General features: G+C 53.6%; 1 protein-coding gene across 1 annotated transcript in view; it reads left to right on the top strand.

The window, feature by feature from the left end:
- LOC119936124 (sodium channel protein type 5 subunit alpha-like) overlaps positions 1-26,522 on the top strand; it is a 69,391-nt gene extending 42,869 nt beyond the window's left edge. Inside the window, 11 exon segments of the mRNA XM_038755545.1 lie at positions 2,190-2,642; positions 8,847-8,967; positions 9,578-9,732; positions 10,238-10,411; positions 16,909-17,031; positions 18,001-18,288; positions 19,848-19,901; positions 20,252-20,389; positions 21,565-21,669; positions 22,011-22,281; positions 24,064-26,522. Of these exon segments, the coding sequence (XP_038611473.1) occupies positions 2,190-2,642; positions 8,847-8,967; positions 9,578-9,732; positions 10,238-10,411; positions 16,909-17,031; positions 18,001-18,288; positions 19,848-19,901; positions 20,252-20,389; positions 21,565-21,669; positions 22,011-22,281; positions 24,064-25,289 (3,108 nt within the window). The 3' untranslated portion in view covers positions 25,290-26,522.
- The last annotated feature ends 1,373 nt before the right edge of the window (positions 26,523-27,895 follow it).

Raw genomic sequence — 27,895 nt, 5'->3', positions numbered from 1 at the left:
TGTCCTCCCCATGGGCTGGCTTGAGAGAGGGGAAGAGGTGAGGGAGCTTGCTCCTCGAACAGGGCACAGCAGAGCCGAGAGAGTGGGGCCACACCATTCTTGCCTGTGAACCCCATATGCATGAGACCTGGGGCTCAATGTGGAGGCAGGATCATGTTGTCAGTGTTTCTGGGGGAGGACCCGGACCCTAGACATGGTGTTCATCATGCAAGGTATTATTATTATTGTTATTATTATTATATTAAATGCTTACTATAGGTCAAGCATTGTTCTAAGCACTGGAGTAGATAAATGTTATTCAGGTTGGACATAGTTCCTGTTTCACATAGGGCTCACAGTCTAAGGAGGGAGAACAGGCATTAAACCCCCATATAGGTGAAGAAACCGAGGCATGGAACATTTAAGTGACTTTCCCAAGGTCATACAGCAGCTACTGGCAGAGCTAGGATTAGAACACAGGTTCTACCCTGGGATAGATGATGCCTCTCCCCCAGGCTCCTGGATAGGATCTAGTGTGCAGAGTGTTGTCTGTGGGGGCAAGAGGGGCCTGGTGTCTTGTGCTACCCTAAGGCGGAGGAGGAAGAGAAGGAGAAGAGGAGGAGGAAGAGGCAGTAAATCAGGGCCCGGGGCTCAGCACACGCTGCTAACTGACTGGGCCCTGGGCAGGAGGTCTGGAGATCCCTGAGGAACTCTGGTCCCTGAGACGGGGCTGAGGCTGGCACTTGGTTCTGACCAGATGGGGATACTGAGGCCCACAGGGACACTGGGTTGAGGCCCCTGGACTCCTGTCTCCCTGGGCCCTAAATGCCCTTGGGTGCCTTCATCCATGGATCATGTGGTCCCCAGCAAGGTCCTGCTGGGAACAGGATGGGGACTTTCTCCCTCAGGGTAGGAGAGGATTCGGGAAGTGTGTGGGAGATGGGACTGGACCATGGGAGGAGAGGGCAGCACTGCCCAACTGTGGGGGTGATGTTCACTTTCTGGGCCTCCCGCAACAGCCATCTAGCCTTTCCACAGCACAGGGAGACCTGGAGCAAGGCCTGCTGCCACCTTCTTATGGGGGACTTGGAGCCCGGGGGGCGGTGCCTGGGAAGCCACGCCCCTGAGGGTCCCCTGCAGGGCCTGGTGCTCTAGGGGCTCTAGCTGCTGTGTGGTGCAGGGAGCGGAAGTGGAGTTGCGTGGGTGGCCGGCTGCAGCAGGCAAGCAAGCAGGTGGGCAGGCGGGCAGGCACAAGTAAAGATTTCCATTTGAATGGAGGGTAATTACCGCTCACTGGGGTGAAGCAGGGTAGGGAGAGATGGTGCGGTGCTGTCTGAGACACCGAGACAAACGCCCGCCAAAGGGGAGAAATGCAAACTCACGTTCGGTGCTGCAGAGAGGTGTGCCAAGTTGGTACCATGAGGATCCAGGGTGGAGAGACTTCAGCTGGGCACCAGGAAAGCCGAAAACAATCTGAGGGCCACAGTGGCCCCCCCAGCTGCTAAAGGTCAGCTGTGCACGGGTGATATTACAGGAACTGCTATGGCCGTGGGGACGGTCAGGAGCCAGGCTGTAACCTTCCCAATAGCTCTCACAGGGGCAGACCCCCACTGGCCCCGTGTCTGGCTTCTGACCCTGCACCATCAGCAGGGAGTGGGAACACTGGGGAGAGTCCAGGGAAGAGCCTCAGGAACAGTGAAAGATAGAAAAGGGGAGGAGGGGGCAGACTGTCCCACCTGGAGAAGAGATGGCTGAGGAGCAGTCATTGACTCTGTTTCTGGGAGAAGGAGAGGGGACCCGAGCTCCTGGGTGAGGGGTGTAGGTTATGTTACTGAGAAGCCCCCCAAGCTGCAGGAGCAGCCCTCTAGGACCTGCGATTGAGTGGATTTGGGGCCATGGAAACTGGACTTCAGAGCTGGCCTGTAAGGTGGTTCTGGCTGCCAGGATGAGCAGGGCTTGGGGAGTTGGGAGCAAAGCTTTAAGGTGGAGCACTTTCTTTGCTGTTCTTCAAGATTCAGGCCGTCCAGACCCAGATGGGTCTGGGTTTAACTGAGGAAGGTGACGTCAGTGAGAGGCTCCCCACCTAGGCCCAAACCCTACCAATGGGCCCCAGACATAGGCCTAACCCTGACTTTAATCCCAGCCAAGGCTGGGGCTGGGGTCGGGCCGGGCTGCCAAGATCAGTGTCCCACTTGTCCACCCTCCTGTAGGTGCTGAACCTGTTCCTGGCCCTGCTCCTGAGCTCCTTCAGTGCCGACAGCCTTTCCGCCCCCGACGAGGACAGGGAGATGAACAACCTGCAGCTCGCCTTTGCCCGCATCCAGCGGGGCTTCTGTGCCCTGCGGCGTCTGTGCGGTCACGCTCTGCGCCCACCCTGGCCCCCCGCTGCCTCAGGGAAGCTGGCAGCCCCTCCATCCTCGGGGCTCCTGCCCGACTGTGTGTACCTCTGCGCCTTGCCAGACCCGGCTCCGGAGCCTGAGGGCCACAGGGAGACTAACCCAGCTGTGGGGGCTTTCCAGGGTCAGGATTCAGTCCTGCAGCCCGAGGACTCTGTCACCGATCCCAATGGGGCCATCCGCGTGCCCATTGCCCCTGGGGAGTCAGACATAGATGACCATGAAGATGAGGACAGTCTCTGCACGGACCAGGAATCCAACCAGCAGGTAGGGCTCCTCCTGGGGCAGGTATCCAGAAAACAGACTGATTGGCTGGCTCTTGGGGTTGTGTCTGAGCCTCTCAGGCCCATGGGTGGTTGTGCCCAGGAAAGAGGCCTGGGACCCAGTAAGCATCTTCCTCTCCTCCTCCTCTTCTTCCTCCTCCCTCCTCCTCTTTTCTTCCCTTTCCCCATCCTCCTTCCCCTTCTCCCCATCCCTCTCTTTCATCTTCCCTTCTACCTCTCTTCTCATTCCTCCTTCCTCTTTCTTGCTACACCTCATTCATTCATTCATTCATTCATTCAATCGTATTTATTGAGCGCTTACTGTGTGCAGAGCACTGTACTAAGCGCTTGGGAAGTACAAGTTGACAACATATAGAGCTGGTCCCTACCCAACAGTGAGCTCACAGTCTAGAAAGGGGAGACAGAGAACAAAACAAAACATATTAACAGAATAAAATAAATAGAATAAATATGTACTAGTAAAATAAATAAATAAATAGAGTAATAAATACGTACAAACATATATACATATATACAGGTGCTGTGGGAAAGGGAAGGAGGAAAGGCAGGAGGGATGGAGAGGGGGAGGAGGGGGAGAGGAAGGAGGGGGCTCAGTCTGGGAAGGTCTCCTGGAGGAGGTGAGCTCTCAGTAGGGCCTTGAAGGGAGGAAGAAAGCTAGCTTGGAGGATGTGGGGAGGGAGGGCATTCCAGGCCCGGGGGAGGACGTGGGCCAGGGGTCGACGGCGGGACAGGCGAGAACGAGGCACGGTGAGGAGATTAGTGGCAGAGGAGAGGAGGATGCAGGCTGGGCTGTAGAAGGAGAGAAGGGAGGTGAGGTAGGAGGGGGCGAGGTGATGGAGAGCCTTGAAGCTGAGGGTGAGAAGTTTCTGCCTCCTCTCCTCCTCTCATTCTCCCTTTCATTCCTTTCCCTCCCCTTGAACCTCTTTCACCTCCCCTTCTCCTCCTCCTGTCATTCCTCCTCTTTTTCCACCACCTCCCCTTTTCCTTCCCTTCTTCCTCCTCCTCTTGTTCCCTTCCTTTTTCTCCTCCTCTCCCCTTCCTTCTTTTTTCTTTCCCCACCACTTTCCCCTCTCCCTCTCTTTCCACTCCTTTCCTTCCCCTTTCACCTATTGCCCCTTCTCTGCTTCCCTCTCCTCCTTTCCCAGCTTCCTCCCTCTCCCTCTTCTCTTTCTCATCTTGCCCTTCCCTTCCTCCTCATCCCAAGAGAGGCAGCAGCCCTGCTAGCTTGGCTGGGATTAAGGAGGTCCCAATAGTTAAGCACAGGTTGGGGGGCTGGTTGCAGGAGAACCGGTGGGGCACTGTGGTACTGGTGGCTGGGAGTTTGGGTTTAATGCAATGGCAATAGCCAGCTGGGGGCTTGGAGGCATGGAATGTTGGAATTAATGCATTCCTTCCTTCCTGTCCATTTTCCTGTTGCTCTGCTGGGAATGTGGGTTGGGTCAGAATAAAGCGCTCTCACCCCAAACTCCGCAGGACTGAGTCCACCAAGGCCGTGACTGTGCTGGACACCGGGGACCTGACCCAATCGATCAGTTGTATTTATTGAGTGTTTACTGTATGCAGACCACTGTACTAAGCACTGGGAGAGTACAGTGTCACCAAATTCTGCCAGTTCTACCTAAACAACATTGCTAAAATACATCTTTTCCTCTCTTTCCAAACTGCTACTATGCTGATCAAACCACTTAATCACATTCCGCCTTGACTCTTGCTTCAGCCTCCTTCCTGACCTCCTTGCCTCCTGTCTTTCCCCACTTCAATCCTTACTTCACCCAGCTGTCCAGATCAATTTCCTAAAAAAAAATTATCTTCATTTCCCTAATCAATCAATCATATTGAGAGTTTACTGTGTGCAGAGCACCATACTAAGCGACTGGGGGAGTGCAGTATAACAAGGACATTCTCTGCCCACAAGGAGTGTAGTCTAGAGGGGGAGACAGATGTTAATATAAAAAGATAAGTTACAGATATGTACATAAGTGCTGTTGGACCAAGGGCATGGTGAATTAAAGGGCAACATGTTCAGGGCAACACAGAAAGGAGTTGGAGAAAAGGAAATGAGGGTTTAGTCAGGGAAGGCCTCTTGGAGGAGATATACATTCAACAAGGCTTCAGTGAGATGTGCCTTCAGTGAGGCTTCCCCACTCCTTGAGAACCTCCAGTTGTTGCCCATCCACCACCACATGAAACAGAAACTCCTGTTTCGATCCTTGTGCTCAAGAAGCTTACAACCAAGCCGGGAGACACAGACATTCAAGTAAATTACAACGGGGAAAGCAGCTGAGTATGAGGATGGTGTCCGCAACTGCTGCAGGGCTGGGGTAAGGATCAAAGTGTTTAGAGGTTGCGACCCAAGTGTGAGGGTGAAGCCAAAGTCAGGGAAGGTCAGCTCCAAGTGTTCAGTCAGCCCTCCCTGGTGGGTCCTCTTCCAGGGTCCCACTCTCTGGCCTCCCCACTGCTTCCACACTGAGTTGAGGATGTGGAAAATGTCCTTTTCAGGCTGCCCTAGTCTGGCCAAGCCTCTGGGCCGGCGGCCACAGTGGGGTGTGAATTTCACACTTCTGTAGCCGTCGCCTTATCGCCCCACCACCCGCCCATCGCCCTCCCGCCAGCCGCGGGCCCAACCCAGTGCCCTGAGTGCCGGGCAGAAGTGGGGTGTCATTGGCTGGCACGTAGCCTCAGCTTAGCGAAAGTTCAGCTCCTGGACAGCAGGGGCACACCTGTATCCAGAGTGAGTGACCCTAGCTCCCGGGACCCCTAACCTTCTTTTGCAGGGGCTGGCAGGACCCCAGGATGGCAGACATGGCGCTGCCCTGGTGGCGACCCCACCCTCTAGGCCCCAGCGCAAAGCCATCTCCCACCTGGCACTTGGCTAGGGCCAGGCATGTGGGCAGGGAAGTCACATACACAGGGGAATCTGGGAAGACGACCAGGAGGAGAGGACCCCTCAGGGTGTCAAAATAGTAGGCAAAGGTGGGTACAGCCTTGGGGCACTTAAACGTCACCCCCCCCCCCCCAAGAAAATGGTATAAAACTGGGGAGAAGCAATGGGAAGAAGTGAATCCACTTCTTCGTTACTACCACCGCCCCCGGACCCCATTCCACCCCACACTGCTCTGCCTCACCCTTCTCACCAGCGACAACATGATCTCACAAGGCTTCCCGGAGGGACAGATAGATAGGGAGGGGCCCAGGTCAAAACTGGCAATTAGACATGGTACACGGAGGGAGGGGAGGGCTTCCACATCCCTATTCCCAGACTTGAGCCTCCACAGGTCTGTCCCATAGCAAAACACAACTTGCCCAGCAGACTCAGGCTCATGTACACACACATGCACAACCCCTCTCCTTATACCCCCGGAGCCTCCGGCCAGCCACAGTCCACATGATCTCTGTTGGAGTCATGGGATGGTAGGGGCATAGGGAGTTGACAGTAAGAGCGGGCTCGTTGCCAGGAGAGACACCGCCCCCGCCCCCCGCCGCCAGTCAAGCAGTCAATCAATGGCATTTGCTGAGCTCCTGCTGAGTGCTAGGCACCATGCCAAGCCCTTGAGAGAATTCAATAGTAGCAAAATACCCTTTCCCTGCCCTCAAGGAGCTTATAGTCTTCTTGGGGAGAAAGACTGGCAAAAATTATTTACACATAGCGAAGGCTGGGCAGAACAAGGATAAAGCAGGAAGCAGCCCAAAAATATCAAAATGGAACAGCTGAGCACATATCTGAATGTGTAGATAATATGGAATGTGTCTGTTTATTGTTGTATGGTACTCTCCCAAGTGCTTAGTTCAGTGCTGTGTGCACAGTAAATGCTCAATAAATACGATTGAATGAATGAATATAGTTTAATTAAAATATAGATGTGTACATAAGTGCTAAGGGTGGGTGTTGGTCTAACCCGATTGTGAATGAATATGGGACCATCACCCAGACTGAGCCCCCTCTTTCCTCTCCCCCTCCCCATCCCCCCTGCCCTACCTCCTTCCCCTCCCCACAGCACCTGTATGTACGTTTGTACAGATTTATTACTCTATTTATTTTACTTGTACATATTTACTATTCTATTTATTCTGTTAATGATGTGCCCCAAGCTTTACTTCTGTTTATTCTGATGACTTGACAACTGTCCACATGTTTTGTTTTTCCCTCTAGACTGTGAGCCCATTGTTGGGTAGGGACCGTCTCTATTTGTTGCCAACTTGTACTTCCCAAGCGCTTAGTACGATGCTCTGCACACAGTAAGCGCTCAATAAATATGATTGAATGAATGAATGAATGTGGGTTCAGGAGACTTTGAAGATGGGGAGAGCTGTGTTGTGGCTGAATTGGAGCAGGTTTCGGGGGGGCGAGTTCCAGACTTGGGGAATGGTGTGAGCAAAGGGTCAGATTCATTCATTCATTCATTCAATCGTATTTATTGAGCGCTTACTGTGTGCAGAGCACTGTACTAAGCGCTTGGGAAATACAAGTCAGTAACATATAGAGATGGTCCCTACCCAACAACGGACTTACAGTCTAGAAGGGGGAGACAGACAACAAAAGAAAACATGTAGACAGGTGGTAGAGTGGAGAGCAAGTCCTTGCCATCCAAACTGCTACTAAGCTGACCCTAGCAATTAGCATTTCCTGCCATGGTTATGGCATCAGCCTCCTCACTGACCTCCCTGCCTCCTGTCTCTCCCTTCTACAGTGCATGATTCAATCTGTTGCCTTGATTATTCTTCAAAAAAAGTTCAGTCCATAGCTCTCCATTCCTCCAAAACCTTCAGTGGTGAAACTCCTTACCATTGCCTTTAAAGCACACAATCAGCTTGCTCCCTCCTTTCTTACCTGCTAACCTCCTACTATTTCTCAGCCTGCACACTTTTCTACACTAATGCCAACCTACTCTCTGTTCCTCCTTCTCATCTATCCTGCTGCCATTGCCCACGACTTCCTTCTAGCCCTAAACCCCCTCCTCTTTCTTATCTGACAGATTACCACTCTCCCCACCTTCAAAGCCCTCCTAAAATCACATCTAATCCAAGAGGCCTTCCTGACTAAACTTCCATTTCCCTTCCCTTCCCTCCCACATATATTGCCTAGCATTCGGATTTTTCCCCTTTAAGCACTTGATGTTCACCCCACACTCAGTCCCATAACACATGTGTACATAGCCTTATACTGTGCTATTTCCTGTATCAGTAATTTACTTCAGTGTTTGTCTCCCCCTCTAGTTTGTCAGCTGATTGTACTTTCCCCAGTAGTTGGAGTAAAATAGTAGCAATAATAGTATTTATTAAGTGCATATTGCATACAGAGCATTGTACTAAGCTGGAAAGTGTGTAGTACAGTGCTCTGCACACAGTAAGTGTTCAATAAATACCATTAATTGATTGATGATTGATAGAGGAGGGACTGATGCAGATGTGATGGAGGAAGGTTAGGCAAATCCCCGCAGGGGCCCAGACAGGAGGGCTGGGGAATGGTGAAGAGTTGAGGTTGTCGTCTCCAAGCCAGCCTGTTCCCAGCCACACCGAGACCTGCTCGGCCCTCTCAGCACCGGAAGGGACCGAGTGGCTGTCACTAAGCCCTGGCTTCTGTTCTGGCCAGGTCTCTGCTATATATAGAGACCCATCCTTCGGGCCTGAAGGTGACACCCCTGATGGTGAGATTTATCAGTTAGAGCGATGTGTGACCAACAGCTCTCTGAGGGGAGAACAGAATTCACACCTGCCCCACAGTTCATGGCCCGGGCCCCCGGGCCAGGGCTTCACCACGACTTGGGGAATTTCTCAGGGAATTTCTGGAACCTTTCACCTCCAGGGTTTGCAGAGCCAGAGGGGTTGGCTCTTGGCCCCCGCAGTCACACCTCTAGCAGGGAACACATTTGCCCCCTGCCCTGGGGGAGCTCCCGTCCCACTCTTGGGGAGCCCTTGTCTGACAGGAAGACAGGATGGAACACAGACTGTTCCTGTCCATGTACATGGTCAGACGGAGACACAGGCATGGCAGGAGGGAGCTGAGGAGGAGGGTTGGGGCAGGGATTGTACATGTACGGTCGAGAAGTTGTAAGAAAAATCAAAGAAGGCTTCCTGGAGGAGGAGGCCCTGAGCCACTTTGTTCTTCTCTGCCCAATTGTGATCGGGATGGGTCTTTGCCATGCCCCAGGCTGAGTGGTAAGTGGCTCTCGTGCCTCTCGCCATGCAGAGGCGCGAGGACAGCTACTCGGAGGGCAGCACGGCCGACCTGACCAACTCCGTCGACCTTCTGGAGCCTCTTCCTGGTGTAGGGGAGGACCTGCAAGACCCTGAGGACTGCTTCCCTGAAGGTAAGAGCCACCCAGCCTCATCATGCCTCCCCTTTGCTGCTTCTGCCCATGCCGGAGAGGATGGCTTCCCAACATTTTCCTGCAGAACTGTGATAAAAGTGCTTACTACAGTGCTCTGCACACAGTAAGCACTTAATAAATATGATTGAATGAATGAATGATGCCTTGAATCTGCACTCAGAGGGAATTGGAGCTTGGAGGCCTAGCCTGCCCTGAAGCCAAGGAGAGAAGGGGATGCTCCCCAGGAAATTCAGCTCACCGGGAAAACTTGCCTCTGAAGCCCCTGGATCCGTGCCCAGTAGGCCATGTAGATGCCAACTGTGAGAAGGCGACTGCAGAGTCCGTAGGGCCAAAAGTGGCCTGAGGCTACTCTGTATTCCCTTCTGAGCTGCCCCTCATTGCATCCCCCGGCCCCCTGATTCTTGCTGCCACCCTCATTCTTGCCGATCCTCTCTGACCACACTAACTTCTGCAAACTTGCTGACCCTCTGGCCAGAGGCCCTGGCTGCCAATTTGAGGAGGCTCAGGGCTGGAGGGCCCTGGGGTTTGAGCCATTTACTCCCGACAGTCCTGCTGAGTCCAGCTGTGTCCCTGCTCTGTCCCTGCACAGGTTGTGTCCAGCGCTGCCCATGCTTCATGGTGGATACCACGCGGTGTCCTGGGAGGGTGTGGTGGCGCTTGAGGAAAACCTGTCATCGAATCGTGGAGCACAACTGGTTTGAGAGCTTCATCATCTTCATGATCCTGCTGAGCAGTGGTGCCCTGGTGCGGGCGGGTGGTCTGGTTGGGGGTAGGCAGGGGTGCAGGGAGGGGCAGGGCTGGTCTTGGTGTGGGCTGAAGGGGGAGAGGAAGGAGGAAATGTGGTCCTGGCCATTGAGGACACACACACACACACACACACACACACACACACACGCGGGGGGGGGGGAGGGGGGAGAGGAGACAAGGTCCCTGCCCTCCATGGGATTCCTGTCTAGTAGAGGAGAAAGTTTGTATTCCTGAGGGACAGGCAAGTAATGGCTGATAACTGTTGCCTCCAAACCCCATCAAGCATCCAGGATCCAGGATGACCCCTTTGGGGTCAGATCCGCCCTCCCCCCCCCACAACATATCCGCTCCACACCCTCTCTGCACCCCCTCCCCCTTCACACAACCACCCGCAGTCAGGCCGTAGATGGAATCTCTGCCCCCTGGGGTCCGTCTGTGTCATGGGCTCTGTGCATGGAGTTGCCCCAGTGCACAGTGCCAGGTGAGCACCTGGTGCCCTCAGGCATTTGAAGACATTTACCTGGAGGGGAGGAAAACTGTGAAAGCCCTGCTGGAGTATGCTGACCTGCTCTTCACCTACGTCTTCGTCCTGGAGATGCTGCTCAAGTGGGTGGCTTACGGCTTCCAGAAGTACTTCACCAATGCCTGGTGCTGGCTGGACTTTCTCATCGTGGACGTGAGTCCCACCCACCCTGGGGCGGCCACAGGGTGGGGGATGGAGTGGGGAGAAGCTGAACTTCCTCTTCGTGGATGTGAGTCCCGGCTGCTGTGCTGGGGCTGGCCTCAGGGTCGGGGATGGAGCAGGGAGAGGCTGGACTTCCTCACTGTGTACGTGAGTCCCACTTGTCTGCCCACCATACTGAGGTCTGCTGTGCTGGGACCTGCTGTGGGGTTGGGGGTAGAGTGGGGAAAGGCTGGGTCTCCTCATGTGGACAAGAATCTCATCCACCCACCCACCTGACCTCAGGGCTGAGGCCTGCTCTGGGGTCCAGGAAGGGGTGGGAAGAGAGTTGGGTCTTTCACGGCCCAAGATGAAGAGGTCCATGTTGGGTTTTGCACTTTGTAATGAAACACTGTCCCTTTATGCGTGCTTACTCATTCCTCTAATGAATGCTGGCCATGACAATCAATCAGTCAATCGTTGGTATTTATTGAGTGCTTACTGTGTGAAGAGCTTGGGAGAGTATAGTACAACTGAGTTGTGTGACACTGTGGTGACTGTTCCATGCTTTAGGATAATAATAATAATAATAATAATAATGGCATTTGTTAAGCACTTACTATGTGCAAGGCACTGTTCTAAGCGCTGGGGGTATACAAGGTGATCAGGTTGTCCCTCAGGGGGCTCACAGTCTTCATCCCCATTTTACAGATGAGGTAACTGAGGCCCAGAGAAGTTAAGTGACTTGCCCAAAGTCACACAGCTGACAAGTGGTGAGCCAGGATTCGAACCCATGACCTCCGACTCCAAAGTCCATGCTCTTTCCACTGAGCCATGCTGGAGCTGCCCTTCTATTCTGAAGCTGGCTCTCCAAGCCATTGTCTCCCCACTCCTCCAGAACTCTGGGAACCCTGGGGGTAAAAACATCACTGGTGAGTCTGTGGGGATGACAGTCCCTCTCTCCCACTGGGGTGAAAAGCCCCTCAATCCCCATTTCTACCAACCAGTGACCAGGTGGGAGAGACAGGAAGAAGTCAGGGATCAGGAGTGTTTTGGAGATTTTGTTGAACTTTGATTTTCCATGCTCTCCCTGCCCCTCCTCTTCCAGGCTTCGTAGCCCCCGGTCTCTACAGATGAGGAAGGAGTTGGTGGAGAAAGGAGCCTCAGGGGTCCCTGCTGAGAAGCAGTGGACCCCCTTTGTCTGGAGGTTTGAAAATGCTTCTAGCAAATTTGTGTCAAAGTGGTAGCAGAGCCAGTGGCAGAGGCAACTGCAGGCTTAGAGGCAGTGCCAGACAGAGGTAGGGACAGTGGCAGTCATAGGGGTATTTATAATTCTATTTATTATAGCTATAATTCTATTTATTCTGACGGTTTTTACACCTGTCTACATGTTTTGTTTTGTTGTCTGTCTCCCCCTTCTAGACTCTGAGCCCATTGTTGGGTAGGGACCCTCTCTATATGTTGCCAACTTGTACTTCCCAAGTGCTTAGTACGGTGATCAGCACGCAGTAAGCGCTCAATAAATACGATTGAAAGAATGAATGAATGAATAGGGATAGGGTTAGTGTCAGAGGCAATGACAGAGGCAGGCAACAATGGGGGTAGGGGTAGGGGTAAGGTTAGTGACAGAGGTAGTGGCAGTCTTCCCTTAGTTTTTCTGTCAGTTCCCATGGTGGGGGTTGGATTAACAGGTGTCTGGTTGGTCCCAGCTGGTTTCTGGATGGCTCAGTTGGACTTTCTAAGAAGAAGAAGATAAGGGTCACTCCTTGGCCTGGTGAGTGGGGGTGGGAGCCCAGCTGAGATGCCCGGTGGCTACTTGGGGAAGGGCACTGCAGGGTGCTTGGCCCTTAGTGGGCTCCAATGGGACTGGGGCAGGGGTGGGGGAAATGTGAATTGAGGAGGCAAGTTCCTAAGGGAATCAGGAGTAGGGCTGGCCTCCTTGCCGGCTAAATGGGGATGAGAGGATGCGGGGAGGGGTTGACTGAGAGGTGATCCTGTAGGCACCCCAAGACTATACTTGGGACCCAGGGACAAGATGGAACTCAAAAAACTTTTCTGCTATCCATCCCCCGACAAGTTCCCAAGACCCCAGGGGTCACCTTCCCTCCCCACCTGTCTGGCCCAACACCTGGAACTTGCCACCTGGAATTTCACTTTATCCCCCTTAAGGATCCCTGAGTCAGGGAGAGCAGGGATCTTATCCCCAGTTTACCAAGGGGGAAACAGGTCCAGGGAGATTAAGAGCTCATTATGGGTAGGGAACGTGTCTGCTAACTCTTTTGTATTGTAGTCTCCCAAGTGCTTAGTACAGTACTCTACACATAGTAAGTGCTCAATAAATGTCATTGATTGTCTTGCACAAGGTCAAACAACAGGCCTGTGGGACTCCCGGGCTCCCAGCCCCATGCTCTCTCCATTCTGCCTACCCTCTCTGTCCATCTGCTAGTCCATATGTCTGGCCTTAAGCTGGAGGGAGGAGCTCTGGAGGGTCTGGCCCTGCCTGCAGACCCAAGCCCCTGCCCCCATTTCGGGTGGACAGTGGGCAGGCGTGAAGGTGGCCATATCTGGCTTGGTGGCAGCAGTGGCAGAGAGCAAGGTGACTCGCAAAGTGTCCCTGGGCCGAGCGTGGAAGTAATTATCTGGCTGTGATGACTCACGTAAAAGCTTCCCAGCAGCAGGAACGGCACACACTGCTCCAGGCTCAGCCGCCCCCCAATCACGGTGGCCGCGCTAGTGGCAGCGGGGGCTGCTTCCCCAAGACAGAAGGAGATGGGAAACAGCAGAGGCCACGAGCCCTAGAGAAGAACCCCAGAAGGGCCAGGGAATTGGTTTGAAGCAAAAAGCCACATCTGACCTGCATCCGCAACTGGGGCTCTGGAGCATGCAAGCCAACCCAAGGCAGGGGACTTTCTTCTGGATTGTCTCCAGAGACACCTCCATGCTCACCATGCCAGGGTTTGGGCCCCTGATTATCAGGAGGTGTTTCCTTGACTCTAGCCACAATCTCTCTGGCTGTAATTGAAACCCTTTGGGTCTCTGGTGACCCAGCCAGGCACCTCAGGCTATCCAATGGGAATCGGACTTTGCCAGGCGGTGGGGGGTGGGGGGTGCTCGGTGCATCACTAATGGATCAATTGAACCTAGAACAGGGACTGGCATTGGGGTCTGGGAGTGAGGGCTAGGCAGATAAGGGGGCTGGGCCCCTGGCTCAAGGCAGTGAAGAAATACAGAAACAGGTGAGATCTGAGCTTGAGGTCCAGCCCAGTCTCATAAGTCAGCCCCCATGGCTTGCTTCCCCATCAGATTAACAGCCCCTTGAGGGCAAGAAGGCAGCAGCATGGCTTAGTGGATAGAGCACAGGCCTGGGAGTCATAAAAACCTGGGTTCTAATCTTGGCTCTGCCACATTTCTGTTGTGTGACCTTGGGCAAGTCATTTCACTTCTCTGTGACTCAGTTACCTCATCTGTAAAATGAGGTAAGAGTGTGAGCCCCATGTGGGATGGACTGTGTCCAACCTGATTAACTTGTATCCTCCCCAGAGCTTAGAACAGTGCTTGGCACATAGTAAGCACTTAACAAGTACCAACCCCCTCTAGACTGTAAGCTCATTGTGGGCAGGAACTATGTTTGTTTATTGTTATTGTGTACTCTCCCAAGCACTTAGCAGGAGCAGCATGGCCTAGTGGCAAAGGCACGGGCTTGGGAGTCAGAGGTCATGGGTTCTAATTCCGCTTCCACCACTTGTCTGCTGTGTGACCTTAGGCAAGTCACTTCACTTCTCTGTGTGTCAGTTACCTCATCTGTAAAATGGGGATTCAGACTGTAAGCCCCATGTGGGACGACGTGATTACCTTGTGTTTACCCCAGCACTTAGAACGGTGTTTGGCATATAGTAAGTGCTTAACAAATACCATAATTATTATTATTATTACAGTGCTTTGCACATGGTAAGCACTCAATAAACATGACTATGACTGAATGAATGAAGGAAGAACCTTGTCTCCTCCTCCCCCTGGCTATTCCCCCAAAGCCTGGTTTGGATTGTGTATGCATTGATAGCAACAAACTCTGGGGATGAAAACTGTCCCAATTTGCAGTCAATCAAGCAATAGAATAATTTTGAATGGCTATTGTGTGTGGAGCACTCTGCTAAACATCTGGAAAAGTAAAATAGAGGTAAAAGACATGATTCCTGCCCACAAGGAGCTTAGAATCGAATGTAGAAGATGTACACAAAATAATTTCTGATAATTAGAGCATTTGTTAATTGTTATGGACTAAGGGCTAGGATAGATACAAGATAATCAGATTGCTCATAGACCCTGTTCCCCATGGGGCTCAGCTTCTTTAAATAGTGTTGGAATAGCAGAATATATAAGTCCTTATGTACAGAAGTGCAGCAGGAGGTTTTCTGTGCCAAAGTGCTGAGATGATAGTCGGGAATGTGGAACCTGGGGGGAAGAAATATTCATTGGGAAGGCCTCCTGGAGGAGGTGGGATCTCAGAAGGGGAGAGATATGGGCAAAGGAATTCCTGGTAGGGGGAAGGGTATGATCAGGGATCAGAAGTGGGAGTGTTAGTAATGAGGCACAGTGATGTGAGCTTAGGAGGAATTGAGAGTGAGAGTTGAGTTGTAGCAGAAGAGAGTGGTTAGGTAATGGGGAGGGACTTGGTGGAAAGTCTTAAAACCAATGATCAGGAGTTTCTGCTTTATGGGGAAAGGAATGGGCAATTACTGCAGGTTTTTGAGGAGCTGGGAGACATGCACACAATGGAGTTTGAGAAAAATGATTCAGGCAGCAGAGCGAAGTGTGAACTGGAGAAGGGAGAGGCTGGAAGCAGAAAGATAGCTGAGGAGGCCGATGTTATAATTGAACTGGGATAACATGGGGTCTGGACCAGGGTAGTGGAGAGGAAAGGGTGGATCCAGGGAATGTGGAAGAAAAACTGGATTTTAGTAAATGGAGATTTAGCAAAAGCTTGGGTGACTGTTCAAAGCAAAGGAGCTGAGGAGAATGCCATGGTGGCAGGTTTCATTCATTCATTCATTCAATCTTATTTTTTGAGTGCTTACTGTGTGCAGAGCACTGTATTGTGTTTGGAAGAGTACAACAGACAGATTCCCTGCCCACAACGAGCTTACAGTCTAGAAGGGGAGAGACAGGAAGGCAGCGATTTTGTCAACTGTGATGGGAAAGTTATGGGGAGAAAAGGATTTGGGGCAGGAAGATGAAGAATTTAATTTTGAGCATGCTGATCTTGAAGTATCATGGAGACATCCATGTAGAGAAGCAGCCTGGCCTGATGGAAAGAACCCAGGCCTGCAAATCAGATGAGTTGGGTTATGAGAAGCAGCGTGGTGTAGTGGATAGAGCATGGGCCTGGGAATCAGATGGTCATGGGTTCTAATCCTGCCTCTGCCACTTGTCAGCTGGGCACATCCTCACCCTGGGCTTCAAGGCTCTCCATCACCCTGGGCTTCAAGGCTCTCCATCACCTCTCCCCCTCCTACCTCACCTCCCTTCTCTCCTTCTACTGCCCAGCCCGCACCCTCCGCTCCTCCACCACTAATCTCCTCACTGTACCTTGCTCTCGCCTGTCCCGCCATCGACCCCCGGCCCACGTCATCCCCCGGGCCTGGAATGCCCTCCCTCTGCCCATCCGCCAAGCTAGCTCTCTTCCTCCCTTCAAGGCCCTGCTGAGAGCTCACCTCCTCCAGGAGGCCTTCCCAGACTGAGCCCCTTCTTTCCTCTCCCCCTCGTCCCCCTCTCCATCCCCCCGTCTTACCTCCTTCCCTTCCCCACATATGGTTGTACATATTTATTACTCTATTTATTTATTTATTTTACTTGTACATTTCTATCCTACTTATTTTATTTTGTTGGTATGTTTGGTTCTGTTCTCTGTCTCCCCCTTTTAGACTGTGAGCCCACTGTTGGGCAGGGACTGTCTCTATGTGATGCCAATTTGTACTTCCCAAGCGCTTAGTACAGTGCTCTGCACATAGTAAGCGCTCAATAAATACGATTGATTGATTGTCAGCTGTGTGGCCTTGGGCAAGTCACTTCACTTCTCGGGGTCTCAGTTTCCTCACCTGGAAAATAGGAATTGAGACTGTGAGCCCCACGTGGGACAGGGACTGTGTCCAACTCGATTTGCTTGTATCTACCCCAATATTTAGTACAGTGCCTGGCCCAGAGTAAGCGCTTAACAAATATCATTATTATTATAATGATATCATTATATTATATTATTATAAGGGAAAGTCCTTAACTCCTGTGGACCTCAGTTTTCTCATTGATAAAATGGGGACTAAATACCTATTCCCGTTCCCATCACACAGAGACGGGATAAGAAGCAGAAGAAAAGAAATTCCCTGAGGTCTTTCTCACCCGTTGCTCCCACTCCATCTGAGCAAACCATGTGATGTCATCACCTCCCAGATGTCTCTAGAGGCAGAGACAAGTGGAATGTGTGCAGGTGACCTAAGCCCTTTGACTGTCTCATTCAGGTGTCTCTGATCAGCCTGGTGGCAAATGCCCTGGGTTACGCCGAGATGGGTCCCATCAAATCTCTCCGGACACTCCGGGCCCTGCGACCCCTGAGGGCTCTGTCCCGCTTCGAAGGGATGAGGGTAAGGTGGCTTGCATATGGGGATACCTGTGTCTTTGTGTGAGATCACGCGTGTGTCTAGGTCCATATGAACATATAGGGGTGTGTGTGTGTGTGTGTGTGTGTGTGTGTGTGTCCATCCCTGAGCTAGTCTGGCTAGCAGCATGGTATGTCATGGGCTAAGCTCTTGGGGCAGCCACTTGGCCGGTATTTGTTTATCTGTGGGAACCAGCAGGGTGACTGTGCTGGGGGAGGAGAGTCGGTTCCCTGCATTTCAGCCAGTTCCAGCCACGTCTGTACGGCCGGCCTGGCGTGGGCGAAGTGATTGGAAAGGTGAAGTGTGTGGGCACAAGATCGCGCCAGCTTGTTCCTCCAGAAGCAGGTCTCCAGCCTCCCAAGGGAGGAGCTGCCATCTACAGAGGAAGACAGTGCACACACCAGAGGGGCACCTGGCCTGCAGCTCCCCTGCTCTCTGCCAACTAGCTGACACTGCCCCACACAGGGAGGGCTCAGCCCAGGGCGGGGGTAGGGAGTGGAGGGTGGGCGAGGGAAGACTGGAGTTATTGGCAGAAGGGTCTCCAGGGCAGAACTGGGCTCCTTCTGGCATCTTCACCAGCGCCGTGGTCACTATGCATCAGAGAGCCAGTGTGCCTATGTCTGTATATCCACAAGGCTATCTGTCCCCCGAGTGACTGTGTCTGTATCCTCACGAGGCTGTTCTGTGTGCCCGAGCACGTGGGTGCTTGTCTCTGGTGCTGATGGATGCATGTCAACTTACCCCATCGATACCCAGAGGGCAGAAGGGAGCTGTTTCCCCTTGTGAAAGCACTGATTCTCAGTGCCATTTGACCCAGTTGGACCCAACCTAACCTGAGGCTACCAATGGGCTTCCTAGGACTACCCCCATAGGGTGGCTTGCCTGGGGCATAATGGCTCCAGGAGTGGTGGGAAGAGATGGGGGGGCATTCACATCTTCTCACTGTGGGTCCAGGTAGTTGTGAACGCCCTGGTGGGGGCCATCCCATCCATCATGAACGTGCTGCTGGTCTGCCTCATCTTCTGGCTCATCTTCAGCATCATGGGGGTCAACATGTTCGCTGGCAAGTTCGGACGCTGCGTCAACCAGACAGCAGCAGACAGCGAAGCCCCCTTGGACTCCTCCCTCGTCAACAACAAGAGTGATTGCAGAGTGCTCAACACCACGGGAGAGCTGTACTGGACAAAAGTCAAAGTCAACTTTGACAATGTGGGGGCCGGGTACCTGGCCCTCCTGCAGGTGGTAAGCCCTCTGGCAGGCAGGGGTTGGGCTGGGGTGGTGAGTTCCTCCAGGTACCTAGAAAGAGGACTGAGAGGGGCTAGACAGCCAACCCCAGCAGCCAGTGTGACTAACTGTGGCAGCTTCTCTGCCATCACAGCCCCCGCATTGTCCCTATGCAAGCACCTGGAAGTCAAAGGAGATGAACCAGGACATGATCAGAGTCTCGTAAGGAAATCCCAGGTGGCAGAGAAGCAGGGGTAGGGTGGCAGAGAGGCAGGGGTAGGGTGGCAGAGAGGCAGGGGTAGGGGAGTAGGAGGGCAGCGGGCAGGAGTCCCATGCTGTACTCCCAATTCCAGCTCTGCCACACTGTGTGACCTCAGGCCAGCGCTTGCCCTTCCGGAGCCTGTTTCCCCAAGTGTACAGTGGGTGTTGCCAATGTGTGTTTAATGGGGGATGTTACCTGGCTAGGTCATGGAGTGGAGTTCCTGCCCTCTGTGAACAAGGATAGACACCTACACACATCCTGAGCTCTGCCAATGTCAGTGGTCACTATAGGATAGTGAAAGATAGGCCACAGTAGGTTGGGGGAAGGGACCGTATCACGCTGGCCCCCTCTGCTCAGCTGCTCCGAGTCCCCTGCCTCAACCTCCGGATGGTCATCCCGCAGGAATCTCGCAGCTCAGGCCTGGATCTTTGCCCTGGGTATAATGACCCTTGCTTGTCACCCTCCTCCCCATCTCTCCCCCCTCAACCAAACCCCAGGCGGGCCTTGGGGAGGGACAGTGAGGTCATCGGCAGGAAGCGCTTTGGGAGCTGAAAATGCCGCGACCATTAATTCCATTCCTGTGTCCTGGTCACCGGCTTCTGCTGATTCCAATTCCCGTCCGGAGGACACTGAGCTCCCGGTGGCTCGGCCTCATGCCTCCTGCCGCATCTACATTCCCAACCAAAACCGAGTTGGCTCCCACAGCCCAGATTCCTCTGGGCTTCATCATCCCCACGCCTTCAGTGGAATGTGGCCAATGCCCTCCCCAGGCCTGCCTGGCCCTACCCTGCCCTGTCCAGGGATACCCTTCCCTGCCCGGGGCTGCTCTTTCCTGCTTGGTGCTCGCCTGCCCTGCCCAGTGCCTGGACTTTGTTTCAGGGTTTCTGCAGAGGTAGGGGGCCCACCCTGGGGGAGTCTCCTCCCCACCCATCTACCCAGCTGGACCCTTGGACCACCTCACTGGGTACCCCCTCACCGGCCATTAGCCTGAATCTCAGTAGGATGATTGAACTCCCAAGGCAATAATCTGGGGCAGCTGATTTGGCCTGGTCACTCTCTGAGCCTTCACTGCTGTGGACATGGAGCGAAAAATCCTTGGAAACCAATCAGAGGCTCCAGGCCCCCTTGGGCCCAAGTGCCTCTGCCTGATGGTGTCATCTGGCTTGCCTGCTGCTGTCCGATGGGTGTGAGCTTTCCCCAGGCTCCCACAAGGTTCTGGTTCTCCCCTGACAATAGTAGGGTCTCACTGGCCTCCCAAGCCCCCAAAGCGAGGATTGGGCAGCTGGTGAGGGGCTGATGGCTGTGCTGTTTGTAGGCGACCTTCAAGGGTTGGATGGACATCATGTATGCGGCGGTGGATTCCCGGGGGGTAAGTCCACTGGATGCCCTCTCCCTGCTTGGCGGGGGTGGTACGGGAGGAGGAGATCTCTGCTCTCCTAGGAGTGTTCCTATTTCCCCTTTACACACACTCTCCCCTGCCCACCACCCACCACCTCGGGTGTGGTCTAGACTGTGAGCCTGTTGTTGGGTAGGGAATGTCTCTGTTGCCAAATTGTACTTTCCAAGCACTTAGTACAGTGCTCTGCACACAGTAAGTGCTCAGTAAACACGATTGAATGAATGAATGAATGGTCCAGCACAGTCCTAAGAGCAAGGACCAGTTGCTGGGAAGAGCTGGAGCTGGGCCCCTTGGCAGTGGTCTCCCCCGATTCCTCGCAGTATGAGGAGCAGCCTCTGTGGGAGCACAGCTTGTACATGTACCTCTACTTCGTCATCTTCATCATCTTTGGCTCCTTCTTCACGCTCAACCTCTTCATTGGCGTCATCATCGACAACTTCAACCAGCAGAAGAAAAAGATATGTATCTGCTCGGGCCCCTGCCCTTTGACCCACCCGCCCACTGGCTGGCCCACAGGGGAGACTGAGGGTTGACAAGAGGGTCTCTTTTTGCAGGGGTGGTAGGCAAAGAGCATGGCATCTTGACTCAGCCCTGTTCTTGGAGCTGACCCACCATCTCACTTGGCTTGGGAACCGTTGTAGTGAGGGTCTTGAAGCAGTGGGTAGGAGGTTTCAGTGACATCTGACCAGCTCTGATGTGCACACTTGTGGCCTGGCTGTGGTTCCCCCCACCTCCCAATTCCAGCCCCACCATCTTGAAACAGAAATCTCTCTCTCTCTCTCTCTCTCTCTCTCTCTCTCTCTCTCTCTCTCTCTCTCTCTCTCTCACTTTCTGAGAGCAAAGCAATCCTGTCCCTTGGTCTGATCTGCCACCGAGCTGATTATCTGAGCCAGCTCAGGACCCTATGTCTGCAATGTGGCCCTGATGGGTTTGGTGCCTCAGACCAGTGGATCTCAGAGGCACTTTGTTATCAAACCTTTCCAAATATATTACAGCCTGCCAAAGTACAGCTGACTGCTTGGGCGCATCTTTGGCTTTCTGTGGCCCGGGCCTGTCTCACTGCAGTCCACAGCTGTGCCTATGCTACCTTCCGGCCCATGCCCATGCCCCTACCCATCTCCCAACTACTCAGAGAAGCAGCGTGGCTCAGTGGAAAGAGCACAGGCTTTGGAGTAAGAGGTCATGGGTTCAAACCCTAGCTCCGCCAATTGTCAGCTATGTGACTTTGGGCAAGTCACTTAACTTCTCTGTGCCTCAGTACCTCATCTGTAAAATGGAGATTAAGACTGTGAGCCCCCCGTGGGACAACCTGATCACCTTGTAACCTCCTCAATGCTTAGAACAGTGCTTTGCACATAGTAGGCACTTAATAAATGCCATCATTATTATTATTAATTATTATTGTTATTATTATTCCCTGCCATCATCCTTGCCCATATTTGCCCTAGATCTATCTCCCCAAGATCCAGACTACCCCACTGCATCGGAGCAGGTTTGTGGCAGCTCAGCATCCCGTAGGGATGTGGGAAATTGCCTCCTCCTGTGCCCACAGCATCTTTGCAGGGTGTCTACCCAGTGTGGCCACTCTGTCTTCTCCCAGGTAAAAGTGACAGCCGTTCTATTTTCCTTGCACTTAGGGGGCCAGGACATCTTCATGACGGAGGAGCAGAAGAAATACTATAACGCCATGAAGAAGCTCGGCTCCAAGAAGCCACAGAAGCCCATCCCCCGGCCTCTGGTGAGGTCATTGGGCCAAGTGGTCACTCAGCTACCTGAGGAGATGGGATGGGTGGCAGGCACAGTTTTAGGCCCCTGGGGGTTCACTTGGTCAAGGATGGTATCTGGCATCTCCAAGCCTAAATCTCCCCAGCTCTGCTCATGTCCAAGTGCCTGTTCTCAGCTGCCCCCAGTGGTGCAAGGCTGGGGAATGGCCAGGAGGAGGCAGAGGGAAGACTGAGGTTGGAATGGGCAGTCTTTGACATTGAAACCATGGGGAGCAAAGGTTGTCTCTTGGTCTGGACAGGACCCTCCCTTGGGGCCACTACCCCTTCCCTAACTTACACCCATCTTGTCCCCCAGAACAAGTACCAGGGGTTCCTGTTCGACATCGTCACCAAGCAGGCCTTTGACCTCACCATCATGGTCCTCATATGCCTCAACATGGTGACCATGATGGTGGAGACGGACGACCAGAGTGAGGGGAAGACCAACATCCTCGCCAAGATCAACCTGCTCTTTGTGGCCATCTTCACCACCGAGTGTGTGGTCAAAGTGACTGCTCTGCGCCACTACTACTTCACCAACAGCTGGAACATCTTCGATTTTGTGGTGGTCATCTTATCTATTGCCGGTGGGTGGGCCAGCACATGCCAGGGAGCTCTCCCACAGGGCTAGCCCATTTCACATTCCTCTTCTCATTCATTTATTCATTCATTCCATCATATTTATTGAGCACCTTCTGTGTGCAGAGCACTGTACTAAGCACTTGGAAAGTACAATTCGGCAACATATAGAGATAATCCCTACCCAACAGTGGGCTCACAGTCTAGAAGGGGGAGACAAACAGCAAAACAGAACAAGTAGACAGGTATCTGTACCATCAAAATAAATAGAATTAGAGATATATTCATTCAATCGGATTTATTGAGCGCTTACTGTGTGCAGAGCACTGGACTAAGCGCTTAATATACACATCATTAATGAAATAGAGTAATAAATATACACAAGTGCTGTGGGGAGGGGAAGGGGGTAGGGCAGAAGGAGGGAGTGGGAGCGATGTGGAGAGGAGGAGGAGCAAAGAATAAGGGGGGCTCAGTCTGGGAAGGCCTCCTGTAGGAGGTGAGCTCTCAGAAGGGCTTTGAAGGGAAGAAGAGAGCTAGTTTGGTGGATGTGTGGAGGGAGGGCATTCCAGCACAGAGGTAGGACATGGGCCAGGGGTCAATGGTGGGACAGGCGAGAACGAGGCACAATGAAGATGTTAGCGGTAGAGGAGTGGAGTGTGCAGGCTGGGCTGTAGAAGGAGAAAAGGGAGGTGAGGTAGGAGGGGGCAAGGTGATGGAGAGCTTTGAAGCCCATGTGAGGAGTTTTTGCTTCATGCAAAAGTTGATAGGCAACCACTGGAGATTTTTGAGGAGGGGAGTGACATGCCCAGCAGATTGAAGTACAGACTGAAGCAGGGAGAGACAGGAGGATGGGAGATCAGAAAGGAGCCTGATGCAGTAATCCAGTTGGGATAGGATGAGAGATTGAACGATAAGTTAGCAGTTTGGATGGAGAGGAAAGGGCAAATCTTGGCGATGTTGTGGAGGTGAGACCAGCAGGTTTTGGTGACTGATTGGATGTGTGGGGTGAATGAGCGAGTGGAGTCAAGGATGATACCAACGTTGCGGGCTTCTGAGAAAGGAAGGATGGTAGTGCCATCCTCAGTGACGGGAAAGTCAGGGAGAGGACAGGGTTTGGGAGGGAAGATAAGGAGCTCAGTCTTGGACATGTTGAGTTTTAGGTGATGAGCAGACATCCAGGTGGAGATGTCCTGAAGGCAGGAGGAGACACGAGCCTGGAGGGAGGGAGAGAAAACAGGGGAGGAGATGTAGATTTGGGTGTCATCAGCATAAAGGTGATAGTTGAAGCTGTGGGAGCGAATGAGGTCACCAAGGGAGTGAGTATAGATGGAGAACAGAAGGGGACCAAGAACTGACCCTTGAGGAACCCCTACAGTAAGAGGACGGGAGGGGGAGAAGGATCCTGCAAAGGAGACTGAGAATGAATGGCCAGAGAGATAGGAGAACCAGGAGAGGATGGAGTCTGTAAAGTCAAGGTTGGATAGCATGTTGAGGAGAAGGGGATGGTCCACAGTGTCAAAGGCAGGGTGGTCCAGGGCAGAGAAGGGAGATCTTTGGTCACTGTGACTCGAGGTTCCTGGGATGCCCAGTTGGCTGGGAAGGGCACATCCAAGGGCTAATGGGGAATGGATGCTGACAAAGTCACTTCCTACTTCTGGGAAGGAGAGTCACTTAACACTAATCTCAACCTGGGGCCAGCAGTTGGGCCCACCCACCAGCCCCCGCCCCAGGCTGGCTATTTGCACACAATTCAGCCTCTCTGACTGACTCTGTGTCTTTCTCTCCTTAAGGCATGGTGCTCTCGGACATCATTCAGAAATATTTCTTCTCCCCCACGCTCTTCCGGGTCATCCGCTTGGCTCGCATCGGCCGCATCCTGAGGCTCATCCGTGGGGCCAAGGGCATCCGCACTCTCCTCTTTGCCCTGATGATGTCACTACCGGCCCTCTTCAACATTGGTCTACTCCTCTTCCTAGTCATGTTCATCTATTCCATCTTTGGCATGGCCAATTTCGCCAACGTCAAGTGGGAGAGTGGCATCGATGACATGTTCAACTTCCAGACGTTCGCCAACAGCATGCTCTGCCTCTTCCAGATCACTACATCGGCTGGCTGGGACGGTCTCCTGAACCCCATCCTCAACACGGGGCCTCCATTCTGTGACCCAAACATCACCAACCCCAATGGCTCCAAGGGCAACTGTGGCAGCCCTGCCATTGGGATCATGTTCTTTGTCACCTACGTCATCATCTCCTTCCTCATCGTGGTGAACATGTACATTGCCATCATCCTGGAGAACTTCAGCGTGGCCACCGAGGAGAGCACTGAGCCACTGAGCGAGGATGACTTTGACATGTTCTACGAGGTCTGGGAGAAGTTTGATCCCGAGGCCTCACAGTTCATCGGATATGAAGCCTTGTCGGACTTTGCCGATGCCCTGCCTGAGCCCCTGCGAGTTGCCAAGCCCAACGGAATTAAACTCATCCACATGGATTTGCCGATGGTGAGCGGGGACCGAATCCACTGCATGGACATCCTGTTCGCCTTCACCAAGCGTGTGCTGGGGGAGTCGGGTGAGATGGACGCCCTGAAGATCCAGATGGAGGAGAAGTTCATGGCAGCCAACCCGAGCAAGGTGTCCTACGAACCCATCACCACCACATTACGCCGGAAGCACGAGGAGGTGTCTGCCATTGTAATCCAGCGGGCGTTCCGCAGCCACCTGCTCCGGCGCTCTGTGAAGCATGCTTCCTTCCTCTACCGCCAGCAGGTGGGCGATGGCGACGTTCTGGGGCCTGACCCGCCCGAGTGCCGGGGCCTCATCGCTGACAGAATGAGTGAGAACTTCTCCTGCCGATCAAGTCCCACCTCCTCCAGCTTCTTCCCACCGTCCTATGACAGCGTCACCCGCATCACTGGCGACCGCACCCATGCTCAGGGGTCCAACTCGAGCGGGAGTGGCGAGTTTGGGGGGCTGCTAACACCATGGGGTCGGGACCGTGAGTCCATAGTCTGAGGCCGGGTGGTGGGGCCAGGGCTGGGGCCCGGGTGGGGAGCCTGCGGGAGAGTCAGGCTGCAGAGCGTTGGGGCTGCCCTGGTGCCCAGCTGCCCCCAACTCCCTCCGCACGGGCCCAGGAGCATCTGGGTTGGCCGCTGCCAGGGTCCCTCAAGTGGACAGCCAGGGTGTCAGTGGATGTGTAGACCACAGTGGCAGGCCGGAAGAGAGGGTGGCCCAAGGTCTTAAAATCCTACCTTGCTGGGTGAGTTGTGCTGGGCATTGGGGTCCTGGAGCGAGCGAGCAAGTGACCTCTTCCCCTGGGCTGAAAGGAACGTGAGTTCCTGGCAATGGATTCCAGGTGGGTGGTCGAGGGGAAGTTGGGGACAAGCTGCCCCCTCATGGGATGTCACAGAGGTGGCCGGACTCTGCGGCCTAGATCCTCCCCGTTGGCCTCTCTGCCCGCGAGCCAGGGGCACCCGCCTGGGTGCCGCCATATTCAACATGCTCTTACAGTCACTGGTGTGACCCTGGGCATGGGACCCCACCCTGCCCCCCTGGGCACCCCACTAATATTCAAGGGGTTTGGGCCTATTGACATCTCCCCAAGATCCACTGGATTGCCTCCTGGCCCCCCACTATGTCTGTACCCCTGGGGTTTGGGGCACGACCCCGGGCTCCCAAGGGATTGGAGCTTCAGTCAAGAGCCATTTGGCCCGGAGGGAGAATCAAGCTCAGCATAGATAGATCCGCTGCACAGGTCCCTAGTGGCCTGGTGCCACGCTTGCTGGTGGTTTCTGCCTGGAACCTGAGGAGAGGAGAGACGATCCCGGCACAGGGCTGGACTGTGGGAGATTGGGATCTGGAATTTCCAGCGAGTCTTCCTGGCTCTGAATTGATGCTGTGGGGGTCCCCAGCAGAGTCCCAGAGCAGGTCCGTGGCTCTGGCACCCAGGTCCACTGGCAGACTCAGCTTCCCCTTGGGTGCCAGGGGTCACTCTTCTGAGAGTATTCCCTGAAGATGCTTCATGTCCAGCTACCTTGGACATCCATTTCCATCTCCCATGAAGTGGCGGGTGGGGTGGAGATGCGCTCTCACCCTGCCACCCCCTGCCCCACAGGCTTGGACCGAGGAGCCCAGGGGTTCCTGTGACAGCAAGTGGCCCCTCTTCTGAATCTGCAATTTCTGCCCTATGGACACAGACTAGCCGACCACCAGGCCTGAGCACCGGGTCAGCAGGACAGGGTGACTGCATGGGGCGGGGGGGGGGGGGGGGGTCCATGCAGCACAGGAGTTGGGCACGAACCTGGCAGGAACAGCAGCTATGTTTCTCTGGGGCCGACGGGGATGCATCTCTGGGCCCTTGGCAGCATCCAGCCTGGTGACCCTGTGAGACAAATCTTGGGGACAGAGCCCCCAAGCAGAAGCTGGTTTTGAATATGCAAGCATGCTCAGATTCACTAGGGCAGCTGGGCAGGCTGCACCCACTGTCTTCATGCTGCCCAAGCTCGCACCTCATCGGTCAGCAGGAATAGGCCCAGTCCCCAGCTCCCAGGTTGATTTGGGGTGAGCTGCCCAATCTCTGTGCCTCAGTGTACCCAGATGTGAAATGGGTTTAACAATACTTACCTACCTCTCTGGGGCGCTGGCAGACTGGACGTTCATGTGGGGTTTCACACCCCAAGGACAGGCCCTGCTAGAGGGGAAAGTATTACTATCCTCCGTCTCTGCCGTGGCCCTACACCCGCCCCACTCTCACTCTGCCCCACCCATGGGGAGGTGAGCTTGGTTTGCTTTGACTCTGCTGTGTGACTAGAATTCAGCCCCCAACCCTGCCCCAGTTTTCTCAGGGGGAAAAGCTTATTTTTCTATGAAAATTGGTTCACCTTCATGTGCAGAGAGTGAGGGCCCACCAGCCCACCGCCCTACTTCTACCCAGCTCCCAGGCAGGGCCGGGTTCCGAAGGTCTGCTTATGGAATGAAGGTGGGACCCAGATCCTGCCAGGATGGGCTTGGTTAATGCAGAGGCCTGGCATGGCAGTTCTCAGCCCCAGAATGGGGAGTGGGGACAGGCCTTGGCTTCTGTAGGGGGGCGGCCCTAGGTGCCAATTTGGAAGCACCAGGGCCAAGTCCTCATCCCTGGCCTCAAAGACCCGAGTCAGAAATCAGGCTGTGTGAAACAGATCAATAAAGGCTCATGGACACGAGATGTGGGTGGAAGTTATTGCTTGGCTTGTGGAGGGTAGTGGAGAGCCTTGGTCAATCAATTAACTGTTTTTATTGAGCACCATGTCCAGAGTATTGTAATAGGCACTTGGAAGAGTACAGTACAACAGAGTTGGTAGATATGTCCCCTGCACACAAGGAGTTTACAGTCTAGAGATGGGGATAAACATTAAAATGAATCACTAATATAGACATTAATGCTATGGGGCTGAGGGTGGGGTGAATATCAAGTGCTCAAAGGGTGCAGATATAAGTTCAAGGGTGACATGGAAGGGAGAGTGTTTTGGGGAAACGAGGGCTTAGTCGGGGAAGGCCTCCTGGAAAAGATACGATTTTAGTAGGGCTTTGAAGGTGGAGAGAGCGGTGGTTTGTCAGATATGAAGAGGGAGGGAGTTCCAGGC

This window comes from Tachyglossus aculeatus, chromosome 13 (genome assembly GCF_015852505.1).
Source record: "Tachyglossus aculeatus isolate mTacAcu1 chromosome 13, mTacAcu1.pri, whole genome shotgun sequence".
NCBI lineage: Eukaryota > Metazoa > Chordata > Mammalia > Monotremata > Tachyglossidae > Tachyglossus > Tachyglossus aculeatus.
Note: the sequence above shows the minus strand (reverse complement) of the source record. Positions and strands in the feature narration are given on the sequence as shown.